Source organism: Equus quagga, chromosome 1 (assembly GCF_021613505.1).
Source record: "Equus quagga isolate Etosha38 chromosome 1, UCLA_HA_Equagga_1.0, whole genome shotgun sequence".
Lineage (NCBI taxonomy): Eukaryota > Metazoa > Chordata > Mammalia > Perissodactyla > Equidae > Equus > Equus quagga.
The window spans coordinates 50,692,793-50,719,067 of NC_060267.1; the positions used below are offsets into that span (position 1 = coordinate 50,692,793).

At 36.8% G+C, this 26,275-nt stretch overlaps 1 protein-coding gene across 1 annotated transcript in view; it reads left to right on the plus strand.

Annotated features, from left to right (window-relative positions):
* The first annotated feature begins 19,339 nt into the window (after positions 1 to 19,339).
* LOC124235413 (scavenger receptor cysteine-rich type 1 protein M160-like) overlaps positions 19,340 to 26,275 on the plus strand; it is a 50,152-nt gene continuing 43,216 nt past the window's right edge. Inside the window, exons 1-2 of the mRNA XM_046653330.1 lie at positions 19,340 to 19,440; positions 22,704 to 22,796. Of these exons, the coding sequence (XP_046509286.1) occupies positions 19,410 to 19,440; positions 22,704 to 22,796 (124 nt within the window). The 5' untranslated portion in view covers positions 19,340 to 19,409. The remainder of the gene's footprint in view (positions 19,441 to 22,703; positions 22,797 to 26,275) is intronic.

Genomic DNA, 26,275 nt, shown 5'->3' on the forward strand with positions numbered 1-26,275 from the left:
ATAAAAACAAATTTATTTTTCCTTTAGTTTTTTTAAGAAAGGGAAAGTTAATGGTTATTGAGGGGTTTGTTGATAATATATGGTTATCCCTAAGAGGCCTAACTCTCGTTGGTTCTTTAACCAAAAGTTATCTAATCATTCATTCTTTCATTCAACAAAATTTATTGAGCACCTGTTTTTTGTCAGGTATTGTTCATTAAATCCCCAATTATATGCCATGCATCCAATTACATCAGGTACTATATATGTGTGTAAATACATATATGTGTGTGTGTGTATATATATCTCTCTCCAATTATAGTATACACACCTAGGAATCCCACCTATATGATAATTAACATAAATCTTTTTTTTTTTTTTTTTGAGGAAGTTTAGTCCTGAGCTAACTACTGCCAGTCCTCCTCTTTTTGCTGAGGAAGCCTGGCCCTGAGTTAACATCTGTGCCCATCTTCCTCTACTTTATATGTGGGATGCCTACCACAGCATGGCGTGCCAAGCAGTACCATGTCTGCATCTGGGATCTGAACCCACGAACCCCGGGCTGCCGAGAAGCAGAACGTGCGAACTTAACCACTATGCCACCGGGCCGGCCCCAAACATAAATTTTTATGTACATATTTTAAAATAATATGAAATAGAGTCTTTACCTATATTTAGATTTATTTTACCAAAATTGTGTATCAGACATCAATTGTTAAAATACCTCCTAATTAATGGACATTAATTAGTAGGTGGTAAATGAAAATTGTGATGGTATTTCAGAATTTCCACCACTGTTTTAGAGAGTATTAGTAGTAATGCTCCCCTCTCCTTTTATTGCTCAACATGTCCCCTGACTGGTAAAACTCTACTCTGTGTAATAGTAGTTAACATGTTGTATTTACTATGCACCAGAGAATGCTTTAAATGTTTTACATGAGTTAACAGCTTAATCCTCACAATAACCTGATAAGGGACATACTTTTTTATACTCACTTTAGATTTGGGAAAACTAAAGGACAGAGAGGTTAAATGACTTGCCTAGAGACATGCAACTAGTAAGTGACAGAGATGAAATTTGAAGCAAGGGACTGGCTCTACAGGCCATGTTCTCAACCATCATATTATATAAATATTGCCTTTCAAAATGAAATACAGTTTATATGAGGCCAAAACATTTCCAACTTTCATTGTCTTATACCCACTTACGTGTAATTTATGACACTGTTACCGTTTGTAGAGAACTGATTTACTTTGATGAAACAAGGGCAAAAATGGAGTATGGGCCACCTCAACAGAGAAAAGGATCAAATCTATATTAGCAAACCGTCCTCTCAATCTTTGCCTGAGTCCATTTGCTCCAAATCTATCTCTGTCTAGCATCACAAATTTTCTCATCTTTCATGTCTATGTCACTTGGCCACTTAAATCACCTAGTTAAAAACGTTTTTTGGAAGAGGATGTATTTTAAAAATGGGAATATTTACCTTTCCCTTCTTAACTCTTGGATTACTTTTCTTTCAGTGACTCTTTTACAGAATTCTTTCCTCTGTCAACCAGTAAAAAACCCAATACAGTCATTTATTATTAGTGTCTCTTTCTCTCAATATCTCTCATTCTCTCTCTCTCTCTATCTTTCTCTCTCTCATAAGTTGTCATATAACAGTCCTAACATTTCTTTGTGTTTTTTTGTCATTGTAAATATCTTTTTTTTCTTCTGGGTTTTAACTGGGTTACGGCTAACATAATCTACATTTCTGATTCTCTTGAAAATTCAGGAGATCTGGAAACTTTGGGCCATCATTCCAGCATGACAGCAGTGAGCTGGGGTTAAGTAGCCCCTTCCTTCTATCAATAGGACATGTGCTTGTCATTTTACACATCCACACTCAGCCCACTTCATGCATTTACATTACCTTCCTGGCCTCTATAGGCAAATGCACTTATTTAGGGGTGGGTGAATTGTAATTACAGATGTTGACATTACCTGGATGAAACAGTACTATGCATTCTACTTGGTGCTGCTATTGACTCTATGGCCTCACCAACTCAGTCCATAAATATGACCTCACCTGCCTGACTTATAGAACTTCCCAGGTCCTCCTAGCTCTGTATGCTCTTCTGTGGTCTACCTTCGGTCTCTAATCAGAAGCAATTGCCATGTCCTCCCACCTAAACACCCCCTCCACAGTCCTCCCCTTCCTGCTGCTTTTCCTACTACAAGCATGGTACCATTGTTTAACCGACAAACTGAAAGCCCAAGGGTCTGTAAATACTCCTATCATCCACAGCCTTATTTGCATATCTGTTCTACTTTCCTCTAAAGGTCTGCCAGTTAGGAGGAAAAGTTCTAAAATGAAAAAAAAAAATTTATATCTCTGGTCTTATAATTTCTCATTTCTTCCTCGCCATGATGTAGCTTATCCCAAACTTCTGCAGCACCATCTATAGTGATGCCAAATAAATTATAAGGAAGGAAAAAATACCTTCTTATCTACCCTAAATAATTCTTGACTTATATTGTGACCACACTGGACTATAAAAACTTCAGATAAAGATTTTTAAAGAAGGATTATATTATGGCTTAAGAAACTTTTGTTATACATATTTCTGTGATTCGCGATAATATCATAAATCCTCTCTACAGACCACGTTCACATTCACAAGCATAGGAGAGCTTGCTCATTTGCCTGTTTTCAGCATATTTCCTCAAACATTTTATAAGCATATCTTTCACAAAGATATATTTCTCATTTCTCTTTTTAACTTTTTTAATTGTGTTCATAATAGTTTACGTCATGAAATTTCAGTTGTACATTATCTCTTGTCTGTCACTACATAAGTGCTCCCCTTCACCCCCTGTGCCCACCCTCCCACCCCCCTTCCCCTGGTAACCACTAAACTGTTTTCTTTGTCCATGTATTTGTTTATATTCCACATATGAGTGAAATCATATTATGTTTGTCTTTCTCAGTCTGGCTTATTTAATTTAACATAATTCCCTCTGGTCCAACCATGTTGCCACAAATGGGATGATCTTGTCTTCTTCTATGGCTGAGTAGTATTCCATTGTGTATATACACCACATCTTCTTTATCCAATCATCGGTTGATGGGCACTTGGATTGTTTCCATGTCTTGGCTAGTGTGAATAGTGCTACAATGAACATAGGGGTACATATGTTACTTTGAATTGTCGATTTCTAGTTGTTTGGGTAGATACCCAGTAGTAGGATAACTGGGTCATATGGTATTTCTATTTTTAGTCTTTTGAGGAATCACCATACTGTTTTCCATAGTGGCTTCACCAATTTGCATTCCCACCAGCCTTTTCTCCACACCCTCTCCAACATTTGTTATTTTTAGTCTTCGTGATTATAACCATTACAGGTGTAAGGTGGTATCTTAGTGTAGTTTTGATTTGCATTTCCCTGATGATTAGTGATGTTGAACATCTTTTCATGTGTTTATTGGCCATCTTATTTGGAACAATGTCTGTTCATATCCTCTGCCCATTTTTCGATCAGCCTGTTTGCTTTTTCGCTGTTCAGTTGTGTGAGTTCCTTATGTGTTGTGGAGATTAACCCCTTGTCAGATATATGATTTGCAAATATTTTCTCCCAATTGGTGGGTTGTCTTTTTGTTTTGATCCTAGTTTTCTTTGTCTTGCAGAAGCTCTTTAGTGTGGTGAACTCCCACTTGTTTATTTCTTCTTTTGTTTCCCTTGTCTGAGAAGATATGGTATTCAAAAAGAACCTTTTAAGTTCGATGTCAAGGAGTGTACTACCTATATTATCTTCCAGGAGTTTTATGGTTTCAGGACTTATCTTAAAGTCTTTGATCCATTTTGAGTTTATTTTTGTGTATAGTGTAAGATAATGGTCTACTTTCATTCTTTTGCATGTGGCTGTCCAGTTTTCCCAACACCATTTATTGGAGAGACTATCTTTTCTCCACTGTGTGTTCTTGGCACCTTTGTTGAAGATTAGCTATCCATAGATGTTTTATTTCTGGGCTTTCAGTTCTGTTCCATTGATCTGTGTGCCTGTTTTTGTACCAGTACCATGCTGTTTTGATCACTATGGCTTTGTAGTACATTTTGAAGTCAGGGATTGTGATGCCTCCAGCTTTGTTCTTTTGCCTCAGGATTGCTTTAGCAATTCGGGGTCTTTGGTTGCCCCATACGAGTTTTAGGATTCTTTGTTCTATTTCCATGGAAAATGTCACTGGGATTCTGATAGGGATTGCATTGAATCTGTAGACTGCTTTGGGTAGTATGGACGTTTTAACTATATTTATTCTTCCAATCCGTGTGCATGGAATCTCTTTCCATTTCTTTATGTCATCATCTATCTCTTTCAATAATATCTTATAATTTTCCTTGTATAAGTCCTTCGTCTCCTTGGTTAAATTTATTCCTAGATATTTTATTCTTCTTGTTGCGATGGTAAATGGAATTGTATTCTTCAGTTTTCTTTCTGTAAGTTTGTTATTAGAGTACAGAAATGAAACTGATTTTTGTAAGTTGATCTTGTAACCTGCAACTTTACTGTAGCTGTTAATTATTTCTAATGGTTTTCCAATGGATTCTTTGGGATTTTATATATGTAAGATCATGTCATCTGCAAACAGTGAGAGTTTCAATTCTTCACTCCCTATTTGGATTCCTTTTATTTCTTTCTCTTGCCTGATTGCTCTGGCCAAAACCTCCAGTACTATGCTGAGCAAGAGAGGTGATAGAGGACATCCTTTTCTTGTTCCTGTTCTCAGAGGGATGGCGCTCAGTTTTCCCCAGTGAGTATGATGTTGGCTGTGGATTTGTCATATATGGCCTTTATTATGTTGAGGTAATTTCCTTCTATCCCCATTTTGTTGAGTTTTTTTTTTTTAATCATAAATGGCTTTTGGATCTTGTCAAATGCTTTCTCTGCATCTATTGACATGACCAAGTGGCTTTTCTTCCTCATTTTGTTAATCCAGTGTATCACCTTGATTGATTTGAGGATGTTGAACCATCCCTGTGTCCCTGGTATAAATCCAACTTGATCATGATGTATGATCTTTCTGATGTATTGCTGTATTCGGGTTGCCAATATTTTGTTGAGAATTTTTGCGTCTATGTTCATCAGTGATATTGGTCTGTAGTTTTCCTTTTTTGTGCCGTTCTTGTCAGGCTTTGGTATCAGAATGATGTTGGTCTCATAGAATGTGTTAGGAAGCATTCCATTTTCCCTATCTTTTGGAATAGTTTGAGAAGGATAGGTATTAAATCCTCTCTAAAAGTTTGGTAGAATTCTCCAGGGAAGCCATCTGGTCCTGGGCTTTTATTTTTGGGGATGCTTTTGATTACTGTTTCAATCTCTTTACTTGTGATTGGTCTATTTGGGTTATCTATGTCTTTTTGATTCAGCTTTGGGAGGTTGTAAGAGTCTAAGAATTTATCCATTTCCTCTAGATTGCCCATTTTGTTGTCATATATCTTTTTATACTATTCTCTTATAATCCACTGTATTTCTGTGGTATCTGTTGTTATTTCTCCTCTTTCATTTCTAATTTTACTTATCTCAGCTTTCTCTATTGTTTTCTTAGTAAGTCTGGTTAGGGGTTTGTCAGTTTTGTTTATCTTCTCAAAGAACCAGCTGTTTGTTTCATTGATCCTTTCTACTGCCTTTCTGTTTCAATAGCATTTATTTCTGCTCTAATTTTTATTATATCTCTCCATCTGCTGACTTTGGTTAGCAGTTAGGTGTAGTTTGAGATTAGTTATTTGAGGTTTTTCTTGTTTGTTAAGTTGAGCCTGTATTGTGATGAATGTCCCTCTTAATGTGGCTTTTGCTGCATCCCATATGAGTTGGTATGGTATGTTTTCATTTTCATTTGTCTCCAGATATTTTTAATTTCTTCAATGATCCATTGGTTGTTCAATAGCACGTTGTTTAGTCTCCACGTCTTTGTCTCTTGCTCAGCTTTTTTCTTGTAATTAATTTCTAGCTTCATAGCATTGTGATTGGAAAAGATGCTTGTTATTATTTCAATCTTCTTAAATTTATTGAGGCTTACCTTGTTTCCCAACATACGGTCTATCCTTGAGAATGTTCTGTGTGCACTTGAGAAGAATGTGTATTCTGCTGTTTTTGGATGGAGTGTTCTATATATGTCTATTAAGTCCAGCTGGTCTAGTTTTTCATTTAATTCCACTGTTTCTTTGTTGATTTTCTGTCTGGATGATCTATCCATTGATGTGAGTGGAGTGTTGAGGTCCCCTAATATTATTGTGTTATTATTAATATCTTCTTTTAGGTTTGTTTATAGTTGCTTTATGTACTTTGGTGCTCCTGTGTGGGGTACATAGATATTTATAAGTGTTATATCTTCTTGGTGGAGTGTCCCTTTAATAATTATATACTGCCCCACTTTGTCTCTCTTTACCTCTCTTACCTTTAAGTCTACTTTGTCTGATATAAGTATTGAGATACCTGCTTTCTTTTGTTTGCCATTGACTTGGAGCATCACCTTCCATCCCTTCACTCTGAGCCCGTGTTTGTTGTTGGAGTTGAGATGTGTTTCCTGAAGACAGCATATTGTTGGCTCTTGTCCTTTAATCCACCTTGCCACTCTGTGCCGTTTCATTGGAGAACTCAATCCATTTACGTTTAGGGTGATTATTGATATATGAGGGCTTAATGCTGCCATTTTATCTCTCATTTTCTGGTCCTCCATTTCCTTTGTTTCTCCTCCTGTGTATTTTGGTCTACCAATCGAGCTATGTAGTTGTTAATGTTGTATTTCTTTGTTTTCTCCTTATTTATTATTTGTGTTTCTGTTCTGCTTTTTTGTTTACTGGTTACCATGAGGTTTGTATTCAAAATCTCATAGATAAGATAGTCCATTTTCTGATGGCCTCTTATTTCTTTAGACTAAACCAATTCAGTCTCTTTCCTCTTCCACTCCTAAGTTGTTTTTCTCACATCTTGTTCCATTTTGTGTTGTGTTTGTGATTAAAATTACAGGATTACCTTTGGTTTTGGTGTTTTCCTTCCCTTTATCTTTAATGCTATTCTTGAGCATTTGCTAACCTGTTCTGATGTATAGCTACAATTTTCTGATTTTGTCTACCTAGTCATCTCATTACTCCATGCTTTGTAACCCCTTTCTCTCTCTCTCTTTTTTTTTTTTTCAGGTATGAAGGTCTTCTTGAGGATTTCTCATAGAGGGAATCTTGTGGCTACAAACTCCCTTAGCTTTTGTTTATTTGGGAAAGTTTTTATTTCTCCATCATATCTGTGTAGCCGCCCCTGATGCAGGAAGGGTTAATAATCACTGGAAAAGGCTTGCCAACAAATTGTGACCCAGCGGTGAGAAGACCGGTCAGCCAATGATGGGTAAGACCTCCAGGGCAGGGCAACCTAAGACAGGCGTGGTTGCCTGGGGGCACAGATGGAGACACGATATCTATATCGGGAGCAGGAGGGGCCGTTGCCTAGGAGACCTTGCCTGCTCCAAGATAAAAATATACGAGCACAACAATAGCATGATAATATCGAAACAGAGGCCCAGGGAGGGCTCCTTGAGAAATCACTAAGATTTCTTGGCATTCACTAATTACTTCATCCAGAACACCTGTGTATGTTTAACAGATGTAAGCTATGTATATATTGAAACGCTGGTTATAATAAACTCAGAGTGGCCATCAGCCCTCTCTGCATCTATCCTGATGTGTACATTGGATTGCAACACTGACAATCTGAAGGATATTTTCACTTGATAGAGTATTCTTGGCTGAAAGTTTTTTCTTTCAAAGATCTGAATATGTCATTCCAGTCTCTCCTAACCTGTAAGTTTTCTGCAGAGAACTCCACTGAAAGCCTGATAGGGGTTCCTTTGGAGGTTATTTTCTTCTGCCTTGCTGCTCTTAGTATTTTTCCTTTGTCATTCACTTTTGCCAGTTTCACTACTATATGCCCTTCAGTAGGTCTTTTTACATTGACATATTTAGGAGATCTGGTAGTCTATTCCAAATGGATTTCCATCTCCTTCCCTAGGTTTGAGAAGTTCTCTGCTATTATTGCTTTGAACAAGTTTTCTGCTCCATTCTCCTCCTCCTCTCCCTCTTGAATACCTATAATTCTTATGTTGCATTTCCCTGTTGAGTTGGATATTTCTCAGAGACTTTCTTCATTTATTTTTAATCTTAGTTCTCACTCCTCCTCTATCTGGAATGTTTCAACACATCTATCCTCGATTATGCTGATTCACTCCTCTATGATGTCTGCTCGAGCCTTCAGGTAATCCATGTTTTTTTTAATCTCTTCCATTGTGTCTTCCATCTCCAATATTTCTGATTAGTTCTTCTTTATAATTTCAATCTCTTTTGTGAAGTAGCTCCTGAACTTGTTGAATTGTTTCTTTACATTCTCTTTTAACTCACTGTGTTTTTTGATGGTAGTTATTTTGAATTATCTGTCTTGTAGATTACATATTTCTGTGTCCTCAGGACTGATTTCTGGATACTTGTCATCTTCTCTCTGGTCTGGAGATTTAATATAATTTTTGATACTGCTAGAGGGTGTGGCTCTGCTTTTGCACATCATGGTATTATTTGGTCATAGTTACCACCTATCGCCACTGGGTGGGGTTCAAGAGTCATGTGTTCTGATCTCTCTGGGTTCTGCTGAGGTCCCAGGCACTGGAGCTGTGCTGGGTGCATGGGGGGAAGGGTCACTTTCTTCTGCGTGCTCTTGGGATTTTCTCCCTCTACCCTCTCTATCTGCTGTCCTGGGGTGTTGACTTGATGAGGTCACTCCTGTGTTAGATTTCACCTCTGTAGGGGCTTTCTCCTCAGCTGCAAGGGCTCTCAGGGATCTTTGATGTCTCCACAAATGAATGTCCACATCCCTCTTGGAGGCCATCTGTGGTCCCAGATCCCAGTCTTCCCAGGAGGGAGTGAAGTTTTCTCTTACCCTCTTCCACCTCCTCCAAGGAGAGTGTCATCCTCTCTGCCCTCTGTTTTATGGCTGCGTGGGCCCCTCAGATATCTTTTGTGTTGTGTTTGGATGTCCTCTGTTGGAGTATGAATATCTTTTTCATTGTATGATGGAGCAGAGAGATTACCAGGAAAGCTCACTCCACCATGATGCTTACGTTCTCTTTCTTTTACTTTTAAAAATTATTTTATTGAAGTCACATTGGTTTATAATGTGTAAATTTCAGGTTCACATCATTATATTTCAGCTTCTGTATAGACTGCATCATATTCACCACCAAAGGTCTAGTTTCCATCTATCACTATACACATGTGCCCCTTTACCGTTTTTACCCTCCCTTCATCCACTTGTCCTCTGGTAACCACCAATCTATTCCCCTTATCTATTTGTTTGTTTACCTTTCACATTTGAGTGAAATCATACAGTACTTGCCTTTTTCTGTCTGATTAATTTCACTTAGCATAACACCCTCAAAGTCCATCCATGTTGTTGCAAATGGTATGATTTTCTTTTTTAAGGCTGAGTATTATTCCATTGTGGTGTGTGCACGTATATATATATCTTCTTTATCCACTCATCTATTGTTGGGCACTTGGGTTTCTTCTAGGCCTTGGTTATTGTAATTCTGAAATCAACATGGGGTACATATATCTTTTCAAATCAGTGTTTTCTTATTCTTTGGATGAATACCCAGAAATGGAATAGCTGGATCAAAAGTTATTTCTATTTTTAACTTTTTGAGAAGTCTCCATACTGTTTTCCAAAGTGGCTGCACCAATTTGCATTCCAAGCAGGAGAAGAGCCAAGATGGCGCCGTGAGTAGTCCTCTTTGTCTCTCGCCCTTCGAGTCTACAATTATTTGGACACTTATCGCTTGACAAAGGATATCCAGACAGCATCTCAGGACGTCTGAGACACCCACGCGACTATACATCGGAAGGCGGATGGACTTTCCTCCGGGAGGATGTGGAAATAGGTGAAAACTCTCCGACCCCGACGGGCAGCCTAGTACCCGCAAGCGGCTTTCTTCCAACGGACGCCCCCAGAGGATCCACACACATCTAGGGCAGGAGCGAGAACACAACAGAGGAGCGACGGTGGAAACAGGTGACCAGAACCCTACCTAAACCCCCTGCAATTACTCCTAAACGCAGAGGGAAACTTTGGAGTTGCACACCTGAGCCCGCGGGGAGAGTCTCTCCCCGCCATTGGCGGGGAGACTCAGCCTGGTGTTCGGGGCGCCCGGAGGGTCCCAGAGAGAGACACGGAGGGCACGGAGATCTCCCAGCTGCCGTTGCCTGCCCCGTGGGACTAGGGATTGCCGGAGATCTCGGAGAGGACCGGGGCGGGGGGAACTTTCAAAGGCCGGTTTTGCGACCCGGAGGGGAAGCGCCGCAGCTCTGCCCGGGCAGCAGACAAAACTCTCTGTCTGCCATTAGCAGAGGGGCCACGCCCAGCATTCACGGCTCCGGCAGAGGCCCGGAGAGAATCCCAGAGGGCTGGGCAACCCCCAGCTGCCGTTGCCCACCCCGTGAGGCTAGGGATTGCCGGAGATCTCAGAGAGGACTGGGGCTGGAGAGAGTTCCAGAGACCCAGCTTAGTAGCCTAGGGGGAAACCCTACAGGCTCACAGCAGCCTTAGGGAAAGCCTCTGCACAGCACCAGTAGAAGGCACCCAGCCGCCAGCCACAAGGCTGGAAGACCCCAGGGCAAAAGCAGCATAGCTAGGTGAACTAACCACAGACTGTAGAAGATGCCAATAGCTCTCCTGCGACCCATAGAGGACAAGTGAGATTTGGTGGGTGCCGACAGCAACGGAGCGACAAATATAAGTGATCCCACCCCTGGCCGCTGGAAAAGCCCATGACACCGTTGCAGACCCCAAGGAGAGAGCACATCTAGGTGGGCTGCAACAGTAGGCACCTGCAGCCTGAAGCCCCCCTGTGACGGCCCCCACGGCAGAGGAGGGAATCCAAAGGGCCACTGTGGCTACGAAGAGGGGCCCAGGCCCAGTTAGCAACTACGGACAGGGTTCCTGGTTGGTGAAATATAAACAGCTGCTCCTCCCACCGCAGCAGCTGAAACAAGTGAAAGGAGCAACTAAACTCTATCTCCATGCGGAGGCACAAATCAACAACATCAAGCAATATGAAAAAATACATTAAATCTCCAGAACAGAAAGAAAGCAACAAATACACAGAAAACAATCCCAAAGAAAATGAGATATATAACCTAAATGACGATGACTTCAAAACAGCCATCATTAAGATTCTCAATGAGTTAAGAGAGAATTCTGACCGACAACTCAACGAGTTCAGGAGCTATGTCACAAAAGAGTTTGATACGATAAAGAAGAACCAAACAGAAATATTGGAAATGAAGAACACAATAGAGGAGATTAAGAAAAATCTAGATGCTCTGAACAGTAGGGCCGATAATATGGAGGAAAGAATTAGCAATTTGGAAGATGGCAATATAGAATTGTTGCAGGCAGAGGAGGAGAGAGAAGCAAGACTTAAAAGAAATGAAGAAACTCTCCGAGAATTATCAGACACAATTAGGAGATGCAACGTAAGGATTATAGGTATACCAGAGGGAGAAGAGAAGGAGAAAGGGGCAGAAAACCTATTCAAAGAAATAATGGCCGAGAACTTCCCAAATCTGGTGAGGGAGATGGATCTTCAGGTGACAGAAGCCAATAGATCTCCAAACTTTATCAATGCAAGAAGACCAACTCCACGGCATATAGTAGTGGAGCTAGCAAAAGTCAACGACAAGGAGAAAATATTAAGGACAGCCAGGCAAAAGAAACTAACCTACAAAGGAACCCCCATCAGGCTATCAGCAGATTTCTCAGCAGAAACTTTACAGGCTAGAAGAGAGTGGAATGATATATTCAAAAATCTGAAGGACAAAAATCTACAGCCAAGAATTCTCTACCCAGCGAAAATATCCTTCAAATACGATGGAGAAATAAAAACTTTCCCAGATAAACAAAAATTAAGGGAGTTCATTGCCACAAAACCTCCTCTTCAGGAAATCCTCAGGAAAACCCTCATTCCTGAAAAATCCAAAAAAGGAAAGGGGCTACAAAACCAAGAGCAGAGGAGATAAGTAGAAGGACAACAACAGAGAGTAGCAGCTCTACATCACAACAGATTAAACCATGGGACGAGAAACAAAGGAAACTGAAGAAAACCGGAAAACAAGACTCAAAATGGGAGTGATAGGCCCCCACGTCTCAATAATCACTCTAAATGTAAATGGATTGAACTCCCCAATCAAAAGACACAGAGTGGCAGGATGGATCAAAGAACAAGATCCAACAATATGCTGCCTCCAGGAAACACACCTCAGCCCCAAAGACAAACACAGACTCAGAGTGAAGGGATGGAGAACAATACTCCAAGCTAATAATGAACAAAAGAAAGCAGGTGTCGCTATACTAATATCAGACAAGGTAGATTTCAAAGCAAAACAGATAAAGAAAGATAAAGAGGGACAGCATATAATGATAAAAGGGACTCTCCACCAAGAAGACATAACACTTATAAATATATACGCACCCAACACAGGAGCACCAAAATTTGTAAAGCAACTCTTAATAGAACTAAAAGAAGACATCAACAACAATACAATAATAGTAGGGGACCTCAACACACCATTAACACCAATGGACAGAACATCCAGACAGAAAATCAACAAGGAAATAATAGAATTAAATGAAAAATTAGACCAGATGGACTTAATAGATATATATAGAACACTTCATCCAAAAACAGCAGGTTACACATTCTTCTCAAGTGCACATGGAACATTCTCAAGGATTGACCATATTTTGGGAACCAAAGCAAACATCAATAAATACAAGAGAGTTGAAATAATATCAAGCATCTTTTCTGATCATAACGCTATTAAACTAGAAATCAACTACAAGAAAAAAGCAGAGAAAGGTGCAAAAATGTGGAGACTAAACAACACGCTTCTCAACAAACAATGGATCATTGAAGAAATTAAAGAAGAAATCAAATATTATCTGGAGACAAATGAAAATGAGAACACGACATACCAAATCATTTGGGATGCAGCAAAAGCAGTCCTAAGAGGGAAATTCATCGCAATACAGGCTCACCTCACTAAACAAGAAAAAGCTCACGTAAGCAACCTCAAACGACACCTAACGGAACTAGAAAAAGAAGAACAAACAAAGCCCAGAGTCAGTAGAAGGGGGGAAACAATTTGCATTCCAAGCAGCAGTGTATTAGCATTCCCTTTTCTCCACATCCTCTCAGATATGTGGGGTTTCTCATCTTGGTAATTATAGCCATTCTAACAGGTGTAAGGTGATGTCTCATTGTAGTTTTAATTTGCATTTCCCTAATGATTAGTGAGGTTGAACAACTTTTCAAGTGCCTGTTGCCCATCTGTATATCTTCTTTGGAAAAATGTTCATATCTTATGCCCATTTTTTGATCGAGTTGTTATTTTTGTTGTTGTTGAGTTGTATAGGTTCTTTATATATTTTGGAAATTAATCCCTTGTCAGATATATAATTTGCAAATATTTTCTCCAAGTTGGTGGGTTGTCTTTTCATTTTGTTAATGGTTTCCTTTGTTAGGCACAAGCTTTTTAGTTTGATGTAGTCCCATTTGTTTATTTTTTCTATGTTTCCCCTGCCTGAAGAGACATGGTATTCAGAAAGATACTGCTAAGACTGATGTCAAAGAGCATACTGCCTATGTTTTTCCTATGAGTTTTATGGTTTCATGTCTTATCTTCAAGCCTTTGATCCATTTTGAGTTAAGTTTTATGTACTGTGTAAGAAAATGGTCTACTTTCATTTTTTTGCATGTGGCCTTCCAGTTTTCCCGACACCATTCATTGAGGAGACTTTCATTTCTCCGTTGTATCTTCTTGGCTCCTCTATGGAAGATTGGCTGTCCGTAAATGTGTGGTTTTATTTCTGGGTTCTCAACCCTGTTCTGTGGATCTCTGTGTCTGTTTTTGTGTCAGTACCATAATGTTTTGATTACTATAGTTTTGTAGTACATTTTGAAGTCTGCCAGTGTGATACTTCAGGCATTGTTATTTTTTTCTCAGGATTGCTTCAGCTATTCGGGGTCTTTTGTTGTTCCATATAAGTTTTAGGATTCTTTGTTCTATTTCTGTGAAGAATGTCATCAGGATTTTGATTGGGATTGCATTCAATCTGTAGATTACTTTAGGTAATATGGACATTTTAACTATATTTATTCTTCAAATCCATGACCACAGAATATCTTTCCATTTCTTAATGTCCTCAATTTCTTTCAATAATGTCTTACAATTTTTATTGAATAAGTCTCCACTTCCTTGGCTAAATTTATTTTTAGGTATTTTATTCTTTTTGTTGCAATTGTAAATAGTATCGAATTCTTGATTTCTCTTTCTGCTAGTACATTGTTAGTATATAGAAATGCCACTGATTTTTGTATGTTGATTTGGTATCCTGCAACGTTATTGTATTCATTAATTATTTCCCACATTTTTTTGTGGATTCTCTGGGGTTTTCTTTGTATAGAATCATGTCATCTGCAAATAGTAACAGTGACAGTTTTACTTCTTCTTTTCCAAGCTGGATCTCTTTTATTTCTTTTCCTGACCTGATTGTTCTGGCTAGGACTTCCAATAGTATGAGAGTGGTGAGCGTGGGCATCTTGTTCCTGCTCTTAGAGGAATAACTTTCAGTTTTCATCATTGAGTATGATGTTGGCTGTGGGTTTGTCATAAACGGCCTTTATTGTGTTGAGGTACTTCCCTTTTATATCCATTTTATTTGGAGTTTTTATAAGTGGATGTTGGCTCTTGTCAAATGTTTTCTCTACCTCTATTGAGATGATCATGTGATTTCTATACTTCACTTTATTAGTGTGGTGTATCACATGGATTGATTTGTGGATGTTCAACCATTCCTGCATGCCCGGAATCAATCCCACTTGATTGTGCTGTTTGATCCTTTTAATGCATTGTTTTATTTGCTTTGCTGATTTGCATCTACCTTCATCAGTGGCATTGGCCTGTAATTTTCCTTTTTTCTGTTTCCGTTGTCTGGTTTTGGTATCAGGGTAATGTTGGCCTCACAAAATAAGTTAGGACTCATCCTGTTCTCTTTGATTTGTTGGAAGAGTTTGAGAAAGGCAGGTATTAAATATTCTTTGGATTTTTGGTGGAATTCACAAGAGAAGCTGTTTAGTCCTGGACTTTTGTTTTTTAGGAAGTTTTTTATTATTGTTTCAATCTCTTTACTTGTGATTCATTTATTCAGGTTCCCTATTTCTTCTGGATTCAGCTTGGGAAGTTGCATAATTCTAAGAATTTATCCATTTGTTCTATATTATCCAATTTGTTGGCATACAGGTTTTCATAGTAGTCTCTTATAATCCTTTGTATATCTGTGGTTTCCACTGTAATTTCTTCTTCTTCATTTCTGATTTTATTTATTTGAGCCTTCTCTTTTTTTCTTGGTAAGTCTAGTTAAAGGTTTGTCCATTTTGTTTATGTTTATAAACAACCAGCTCTTGCATTCATTGATCATTTTTATAGTTTTTCTTTTTTTGAAGCTATGCTTTTTGGTGAGGAAGATTGCCCCTGAGCTAACATCTGTTGCTAATCTTCCTCTTTTTTTTTCTCCCCAAGCTCCAGTACATAGCTGTATATCCTAGTTGTAAGTCCTTCTAGCTCTTCTACGTGGGATCCCACCACAGCCTAGCTTGATGAGTGGTGTGTAGGTCTTCACCCAGGATCCAAACCAGCAAACCCTGGGCTTCCAAAGCAGAGAGCGTGAACTTAACTACTATGCTACTGGACCAGCCCCTATTTTTTTTTAGTCTCTATTTCATTTATTTGTGCTCTGTCTTATATAATTTCCTTCCTTTTACTGACTTTAGGCTTTTTTTTCTAGTTTCTTTAGGTATAGTGTTAAGATTGTTTATTTGAGGTTTTTCTTGTTTTTTTACGTTGGCTTTAATTGCTACAAACTTCCTTCCTAGTACTACTTTTGCTGTATCCCATACGTTTTGGTATGCTGTGTTTTTATTTTCATTTGTCTCCAGATTTTTTTATATCTCTTTTGATTTCTTCATTAATGCAATAATTGTTCAGCAGCATGTTATTTAGTCTGCACATATTTATGACTTTTCTAGTTTTCTTCTTGTAGTTGACTTCTAGTTTCACACTATTGTGGTTAGAAAAGTGGCTTGATATGATTTCAATCTTCTTAAATTTCTTGAGGCTTGTTTTGTTTCCCAATATACAGTCTATTTTTGAGAATGTTCCATGTGCACTTGAGAAGAATGTGTATTTTGCTGCATTGGATGAAATGTTCTCTCTCTATATATCTATTAAGTCCATCTGGTCTAGTGTTTCATTTAAAGCCACTGTTTCCCTGTCTTTCTGTCTGGATGATCTATCCATTGATATAAGTGGAGTGTTAAAGTCCCCTACTGTTATTGTGTTACTCTCAACTTCTCCCTTTAGCTCTGTTAATAGTTGCTTTATATACTTTGATGCTCCTGGGTTAGGTACATATATATTAATAAGTGTTATATCTTCTTGGTCGAATGTCCCTTTCATCATTATATAATGTCCATCATTGTCTCTTGATATCAGATGAATGTATTATACCCAGGTAGAGTATGTGAGTGTGTGTGTGTCTTTGTGTGTTTATTTTCTTCCTTGATGTTCTTTAAGTATGTTGAACCTGTGGTTTGGTGTCTGTCATTAATTCTCAACCCCCATTTCTTCAAATATTTCTTCTGCCCCATTCTGTCACTATTTTCCTCCTGGTATTCCAGTTACAAATATGTTGCAATGTTACATGCTGTCCCATAGCTTTTGGGTGTCCTGCTCAATTTTTCTTCACTCTTAGTTGTAAGTTCCTTACAAAATGGTTCCCAATTATGTCTCCAAGTTTACATGCCTTGTATAATCCTCTCTGGGCTATACCTAGTGACTTGTTTCAAATTAGTGGAATATGGAAAAGTGCTGAGATGTCACTTTCAATATTTGGTTATAAATTACTGTGATTCTACCTTTCTAGTACTCTCTCACTTGCAGCAGGAGCTCACACTCTCTCTGCCCTGTGGAGAGGTCAATATGACAGGGAATTTAATGCAGCCTCCATCTAATTCTGCAAGAAACTGAGTCCTCCAGTACAACAGCCCATGAGGAACTGAATCCTGCCAACAACTTCATTAGTGACTGTTAGTCTGTTGGGCTGCTGTAACAGAATGCCACAGATTGGGTAATTTAAACAATGGACATTTATTTTCTCACAGTTCAGAAAATTAGAAGTCCATGATCAAAGTGCTGGCATATTTGGTGTATACTGAGAGCTCTCTTCCTAGCTTGTAGATGGATACCTTCTCAGTGTGTCATCACATGGCTTTTCCTCTGTATGTGTGCAAAAATACAGAGAGCATTCTGGTGTCTCTTTGTCTACTTATAAGAACACCAATTTTATTGGATTGGATCCCCACCCTTATAACCTCACTTAAACTTATTACCTCCCTAAAGGCCCTATCTCCAAATACAGTCACACTGGGGGTTATAGCTTCAACCTATAAATTTTGGGAGGACTCAATTCAGTACATAATAGTGACTATGGAAACAACGTTGTGAATTTGCCAAGGTAGCATGAGTCAAGTCTTCAAGTGAAACCACAACCCCAGTTGACAACTTGATTACAGCCTTATGAGAGATCCAGCTACTGCCCAAAAGAGAAAGTTATCACATTCGTGATGCCTTCCCATGCCAAAGGTAAGAAAGAGACTCAAATATTTAGGTTAGGATCAGCTGCCAAGTGTGTGAGTGAGATAACTTTGGAGACTGGAAATGGAAGAAGCCAAAAACAGAAGCAAATGTGTTGTGGAGGCAGGTCAAAGAACATCAATAGGTTCTGTCAGGTTCTATCAAAGAATAACAATAACCAGGTTTCACTGTTTTGGTTTTAGTTCTCACTTCTGTAGTTCAACGTTCAAGCATTTACCAGCAACAGTTTGCTCTGGATTGTGTCAGCATAAATATCAAAGAAGTGAAAATTTTCCAGTCATCCTGTATTTTGAAATTTTCAAGAAGTTGTGGCTGAGAAACAAGGTATCAGACCAAGTTTCAGTACCCTCCTCTTGTATCCTCCATTCCTTTGATCATATGACTTTGTCCTAGATAGTAAATCATATTTCTCCAATGTCTTGTTTCATTTCAAGCTTTCCTAGAAAAAGTTCTCCCTGTTTTTCTTCTGACTGCTTCTGACTTGAAGCAGTTACCTCTGCTCTGAGAAGATAGAAAGAGACTATGTCAGAGGCACAGCTAGTTCATACCTAGTAAGCCCTAAGATTTAATTAGACTTCTTAATAATACATTTGGTGTTAATTGCAACATAATTTTATTTAACCTTTGTTATGTGGTCTGCCATGTATCCAGGTTGACAAGAAAGGAAAAAGTTTTTGAATTTATCAATGGACATTTATAAGGGCTAAGTTATTTATCTGAAGTCTTTATTTTCTTACATCCTTTTAATTTCTATATGTTAGCTTCATTTTTATTAATCAACCTTCTCCACATGGAAGTATGCTATGAAAAATCTTGACAAGCACTCTGACAGGCTTGTTGGCTTTTCCTTGGACCTGTCACTGTAATCAGGGAGACATGGGCTTGTAAGAAGATCTGAGCTCTAATTATTAACATATCAAACATGGAGAAGAAAAATAAATTTTCCCAAAGAAGTAGGGTAGGACATACAGGCCCGTGAGAACATAAAACAATAACTGTGAGCTGAGAAGCCATTTCTGGTTTTCTGCCAAATGCTTTAAAAATCATTTAAATTGATGTTTTCCAAACTCATTTGATAACTAAATAGCATTTTCTTTCATATTATCATTAACATTAAAAAATTAATTTTCCAAGGATTTCATTTTAAACATTTTCAAAGATTACAGAATATTTTCAAATGTGTTTATCCATGCCCATATTATCAGCAAGACTTTCATAGAAAATCCAGCTTTGAGCAATGTAATTTCCCTCTGGGACCTTTAACATAGACTGTTGTTATATGTAAGCTAAAGTAAACAAATCTGGCGATATATTTTTATCCTTTAAATAAATTCCATATAAATCTTTTAACACAAAATATGAATCTTTTTGAAAGTTTATAGTTCCCCTTTTCTGTGGGAGTTTTTAGGCAGATTCTTTAACTTCCTTTGTTGTCCCATATCCTGACATGATAAGGAAGTAACAAGGAAAAACCAACCTCAGCTTTTATAATGACTTCTCCTTTCAAGTACCAGTAGCTCAATTTTAGGGTCTTATTTCCAATGAACAGATCTGTTCGCACATCATGAGCACACCTCTGAGGGCATATATAAGAGGATCCAGGAATCACTTCTTAAGACTCAGGAAGAGAAATTCTCATAATGTTGCTTCCTCAAAACTCTTGGCATATTGGTAAGGGTTTGCTTTTATTTTGTTCTGCCATTTGGGAGAGGGTGGATATAGTAGGGGTATGCATGTCAAAAGAGAGATATAAATATCATACAGTAAGGAAAAAATAGAGGGAAAATGAGAAATATAAAAACTATTGGAAGTTTTGTGAAGCTTATAGTAACAGAATGTTGGAGGCAGAACTGAAATCCAAGAAAAGGGAAAATAATAAAGTCAACAAAAGTGTATAATAAAGGCTGGAGATTAGAAGTCACACAAGGATATGAAGTTGTGAAATGAAAAAGTAGTAGAAGTGAGAAACACATATTTATTGTTACCAAATGCCAGCTACTATGTTAAATACTTCATATCATTTCAATTTAATTATCACACGTAATCTATGAAGTAGATATCTTTGTCCCCATTGTTAGATAGAAAATGAACATTTATAAAGACTAACCAATATGTGTAAGGTCATATAGTAAATTCTAAAATGTAATTTAAACCAAAGACTAGCTAAGTCCAAACCCTTGATCTTTCTGCTATAAATTTTAGTAAGGACGAGAAATAAAATGGAAATTATGATGAGAAAACAAAGGACAAATCTTTAATGGACTCTGAAGAGTAAGGACAGAGAAAGAAAAATATAGTTAAGAAATGTTTCAGAACGCATTTGAAATTAGTGAAAATCTTTAAATTTACACTTCATAGACATTTAGTGGAAATAAGGAATGGTGAAGCATTATGGGGCTGAAGGAGGTTTTTTGCTGCATTTGGGACTTATTAGGCTTAAACAGCGTAAAGGCTTTTGAAAATGCAACACTGCTGTTAGTGCTGTGTCTCTATGCCACCACACCAGTGCACCATTACTGAGTCAATTTAACATTTTGTGACTATTTTGATTATGGTTGAAAACCAGCAAATTTCTAGAAAATCAGCAGACTGTCTCATTTTTTTCAAAGACTCCTTTATGAGGAAGACCTATATAGTTTAAGAGCCATGGCTCGCTCATACCTAGCAAAGTTCAACTTAATGGACTACAGATCTTCATAATTCATGTGTGTTACTTAAAGGGTTACTTTAACCTTTAGCATGTTGTATGTCTTGTCTCTAATTAGAAAATGAACAAGGAAGATGAAAGTTGTGAATTTGGCAAGATGGCATTAGCTATACAGAGGACCACAAGTCTGGCAATAATACTTTAATAGTTGTCTCTCTTCTCTTATCTTCATTACTGCCCTACTTGTTCACATTCTCATCAGTTTTTGCATATGTTGGTATCAGATCATGCTAACTAGCCTCCTTACAGCTTGTCTTCTGCTCTAACCACTTATGGATAGCCACTCATAGTTTTCTGGAGGAATTTGGGCGGGCAAAATGGCCTCCTAAGATAAACTTACCCATGAGGTTTGACAGAACTAAATATTCCTGTAATTAGGAACTGAAAAATAAGAGGAAAAAAAAGACCAACTTAATAATCATTTTGGACAATGATGGAAAAGAAGGACATTGGGGCACTAGTTGTGCATGCCACATCTTTTGTTTCTCCATCTTTGGTTCTATAGGGAGAGTTTTCTAATGGTTTGGGTACTCTTTCTGAGACTGATGGATTATAGTGATTGATGATAGTTATAACAATAATGTATTTTCTCTGGTTATTATCGATTGTTGCAGGAATCCAATTTGGGGTTACTTGTTCTTAGAGAAGCTCTTGGGATCAGTTTCAGTCTCAAAGCATCATCTGGAAAAATAAAATGTGAGCCAAAGCAGTGCCACTCCAGGTTAGGGCTCAGAACTCTTAGTGCTTCTCATCCCGCCTTCTTCACAGCCCCAGTTGGTTGGGCCTTTCTCCTACTGGTCCTCCTCTCTGTGCTCTCCTACGGTTTCCATTTTCATTATCTGAAATTAAGTATATTCAGTTTAACTCTTGCTTCATCTTTCTTATAAGTACTAATAAAAATACTATTTAAAATAGTTCTTTAACAATTACAGATTTTCTATACCCCTCAAGTAAATATGATAATGTTTTACACTACCCTTGTGAATTTACCTTTATCCCTGTAAATCCCCATGAATTAATCCTCCTATCTACTTTGAAAGCAATCTTTCTAAAATGTTATTTATCATATCCTGATTAAATTCCTTGAAGTCACTAAATTACTATCAGAATAAAGTCTTGATCCCTTTGGTTGTATGTTGCTTTTGCCTATCTCAACTTATTCTTTTCCCATATATTAACATATACTTTGCTAGGTGCAGAACTGAGAACAAATTGGAAAGGGAGAGAGAAGTGAGGAAAGTGACAAGATTCTGTAGATAAAATAGTGAGATGAGTTTTTGAGATATAATCAACATTTTGATTTGATACAATTATATACGCAGCAAAATGATTACCACCATAACATGAGCTAAAATCTCCATCATGTGACATAATTACTATTTCTTTTTTGTGGTGAAAACATTTACAATCTACTCTCTTAGCAACTCTCAGGTACATAGTGCAGTATTACCAAATAATCGCCATGCTGTGCATTAGATCCCCTGAATTTATTCATCTCAAAAAAAAGCTGTAGAAAGAAAGAAAAAAAGGAAAGAGAGTGAGAGAGGAAGAGAGAGGGAAGGAAGAAAGTAGGGAGGGAGGAAGAAAGAAAGAAACGGCAGCTATTAAATTAAAAAAAATAGCGAGATGGAAGAAAAGTGGGTAGTTCTGGTAAATCATCATGACGTTAATCAGCAGTGATCATTAGAGTGAGCTGCAAATGTTGGCTTGTTTGTACATTCCAGTCCGAAGCCACTGAGTAGAATGCAGGGAAGAATACTTTTAATCATCCTTCTATTCCCATAACAAAGCGTCAAATCTGGTGCATACTTCATACTCAATCAATGAGTAAACGAATGAACAAAGTGGAGTGATAAGGTCAGGAGGAAAAACATGGTAATAAAACTGAGGAGAAGGCAGACCAAAGAGCTGAGAAGTAAAAACAACTAGCCCAAAATACTTATTAAATTACCCCCAAAAAGCCACAAAATAGATTTGGACACAGAATGTAAACTTCTAACATCACATGCTAAAATACCCTGATGTAAACCATCTGGTGGCTTTGCATCACAAACAGGATCTAATCCTGCAACATTTTCCTAGGATAAAAGAAGTTTTTGTGCCATTTTCTTGACAGTTGGAAGAATCCTTTCACTGCTCCTACTCCGTTGTGGGTTTAAATGACTGAAGTCATCCACATTCCTCAGAAAGGCATGGAATTCCATCTCGCTATATTTTGTTCCTACAGGTTTTGGAAGATGCTGCTTTCATCAGAGTCTTTTGCCCACTGTGGTAGTTTACATCCTGCTCCTGAATTCCTGCTTTCTCACCAGCTGTTTTAGTGAGTTCTGTGAGATGACTACTTTTGGGCTGTCTCTCCTTCACCCGACCTTTTCCCTACTCACTACCCAAAATAACTATTTTGAGGTCAATAGAACATGTGAAAATAATTTTGGAAGTCTCATGGAAAAAATACGGATATATAAACATAGTGTATTTTTGTAACTGGAAAAAGTTAATAAAGATTTGAAAAATACAGAAATCAGAGAGAATTAGACAAAATAAAACATAGGTAATATTAACACCCAGAGAAAAACACACCTCAGAATTTGAAATACCAATTTGTGGTACATTTTTATATGAATATACAATATTTGAGAGAAAGTTAATATTATACTATACTACAAGTTACTATCTGTATAGTTCTTTAACATTTTTATTACATCACATATTCACCTATGATACACAGTTTTATTGACTGTGAATGTTTCCATCACCTGGAAATACTCGAATGATTTAAATAAGACTCTACAGGTGATTATTGAAGTTCTTTCATTAAATTTTATATTTTAATAATCTTGCAAATACGTTATATTTCATAGATCTGACACAGTATCATTAAACAGTAATTATCTAACATGATACAGAAATTATCATTTTTATATGCTTTTCATATTTTCTATAATTTTAATTAATGCCAAAGTTACAGCCTGAATGTATTGTATTGTTTTAAGTGAACATTTTAAATGCTTTTGAGATTGAATCATGATATTAAAATGCTTATTTTAATTAAATTTTTAGTTTTTTCATGTATTTTTAATATTTCTATTTAACATTAGAATAGTATGAAAACAGTATTTCTTCTCATCATATATGTTTCAAATATTTTCCACTCATTTATTTGCTTTTTAAATTGCTTTAAATTCCTTTCTGCTGAATATAATATTTGATTAGACAAAAATGTCCATAACATATATACAATTTATTAACCCACAATGCACCAAATGCACAAAAACCCACCATTCAAACAGGAAACTGGATCTTTGCCAACCTCTTTTTTCTACCAGTTTCCTTCCTCTCTTCACTCTATCTGCCACCACCTCTAGAGGTTACTTCTATCCTGAATGGTGTATTTCTCATTATCTTGCTTACTAATATACTACACATAGATATATTTATAAGTAAATAATGTGTTGTTTAGTTTTGCTTGTCTTAAGCTTTATAAAATATCAAACTGCATTTAGTGTTCTGGGATTACTTTTATTTTTCAATATTATATTTCTCAGTTTCATCTCTGTTGTTACAATAGCTATAGTTAATTTAGTCTTCAGTCACGTGAGTTTACTTCACTCACAATATTCTCTTGTATAAGTGAAAATTCCCAATGAATTTATCTATTATCCTGTCAACAGTCGTTTGGATTGTTTATTACTATTATCAAATGTGCTGGTATAAATATTCTTGTACTACATATCTCTGGTGCATATTTTTAGGAGTTTATCTAAGATCTACAGGTAGTAGTGACATTGCCAGATGCTAGGATGCACGTCTTCAACCTTTCCAAGTAGGATGACTTCCACCCACAATGTATGTGTTTCCTATGATCCAAATCCTCTCTAACATTGAAATATTCAGAGGGCTTTGTTTTGCTAAACTAGAGAGTATAAAGCTATATCATGTTATCTTAATTTTCAGTCTCTAAAATGTTAAAGAGTTTCAGATCTCTTTATGTATTAATGGTCAGGTCTTTTGTTTCCTTCTGTGAAGTGTCTGTTCAAGTCATTTGCTCACTTTGTATGTTTTTATAAATATATGTATTTTTTAAATATAATCTAAATACTAATCCATAGTCATAATTTATGTTGTAGATATATTCTCCAAGTTTGGACTTGTCTGTTCGCTTTTTAAATGATGTCTTTTGAAGAGCAGAAGTTCTTAATTAAAGAATCATTTTACTTAATAATTAGTACTCTTTGCATCTTGTTTAAAGAAAAGCTTATTTACCCAAGGTCAAAATGAATATTGCTTTTTACCCTCTAAATGTCATAAGGTGTTGTTTTTCACATATCTGCAAAGATCCAAATTAGATTTTCTAATGCATGAAATAAGACACTAATTGAATTTAATTTCTTCCAAGTAGATAATCTATTTTCCTAGCACAATTTATTGTAGACACTCTTTTTCATGCTAATTTGAATCACTGTCTGTACCATATATCGTAGTATATGTTGTGTGAAACTCTTTGAAGACAGTCTATTTTCTTCCAATTAGTTGTTGTCTAATTCTACACCGATATCCCACTGTTTTAATTACTCTAGTTTTCTAATATATACTAGACTAGTTTTTATATATACTAGACCATGTACACCAAATTAATTTCATTTGCATATAATTCTTTATAACAGTCCCTTATGATCCTTTTTATTTCTGAGGCATCCATTGTAATGTCTCCTCTGTCATTTCCAAGTTTATTTATTTAATTTTTCTCCCTTTTTTCCCTGTCTAGCTAAGGGTTTGTCAATTTTGTTTATTTTTTTAAAAAAGCCAACTCTTAGTTTTGTTGACTTTTTCTATTGTTTTTCTATTCTCTATTTGATTTATTTCTGCTTTGATCTTTTTATTTCATTTCTTCTGCTAACTTTGGTTTTAATTTGTTCTTCTTTTTCTAGTTGTAAATGTAAAATTAGGTTGCTTATTTGAGATCTTTCTTCTTTTTTTAATTTAGGCATTTGTCTGTATAAGTTTCCTTTTTAGTATTTCTTTTGCTGCATCATGTAAGGTTTAGTAAGTTGTATGTTCATTTTTATTTGTCTCAAGATATTTTTTAAATTCCCTGTCAATTTCCCCTTTGACCCAATGGTTGCTTAAGAGCGTGTTATTTAGTTTCCACATATTTATGAGTTTTCCTGTTTTCTTACTATTATTGATTTCTAGTATCATTCCATTGTAGTTGGAAAAGATACTTGGTATGATTTCTATCCTTTTAAATTTGTTAAGACTTGTTTTGTGACATAACATTTGATCTATCCTGGAAAATGTTCCATGTGCACTTGAGAAGAATTTGTATTTTTCTGCTGTTGGGTTAAACGTTTTGTATACATAGTATGTTAGGTACATTTGGTCTAGGGTGTTTTTCAAGTCCACTGTTTCTTTACTGATTTTCTGTTTGCATGTTCTATCCTTTATTGAAAGTGGGGTATTGAAGCCTCCTATTATTATTGTGTTGCTGTCTATTTCTCCTTTCAGCTTTGTCAATATTTCTTTTATATATTTAGGTACTCTGATTTGGGGTGCATATGTATTTACAATTATTATATCTTTCTGTTGAATTCATCTTTTGATCATTATTTAATGACCTTCTTTTTCTCTAGATACAGTTTTTAACTTAAAGTCTACTTTATCTGATTTAAGTATAGCCACTCTTGCTTTCTTTGGGTTATCATTTGCATGGAATATCTTTTTCCATTCCTTCACTTTAAGTCTACATGTGTCCTTGAATCTAAAGGGAGTTTCTCATAGACAGCATATAGTTGGAACTAA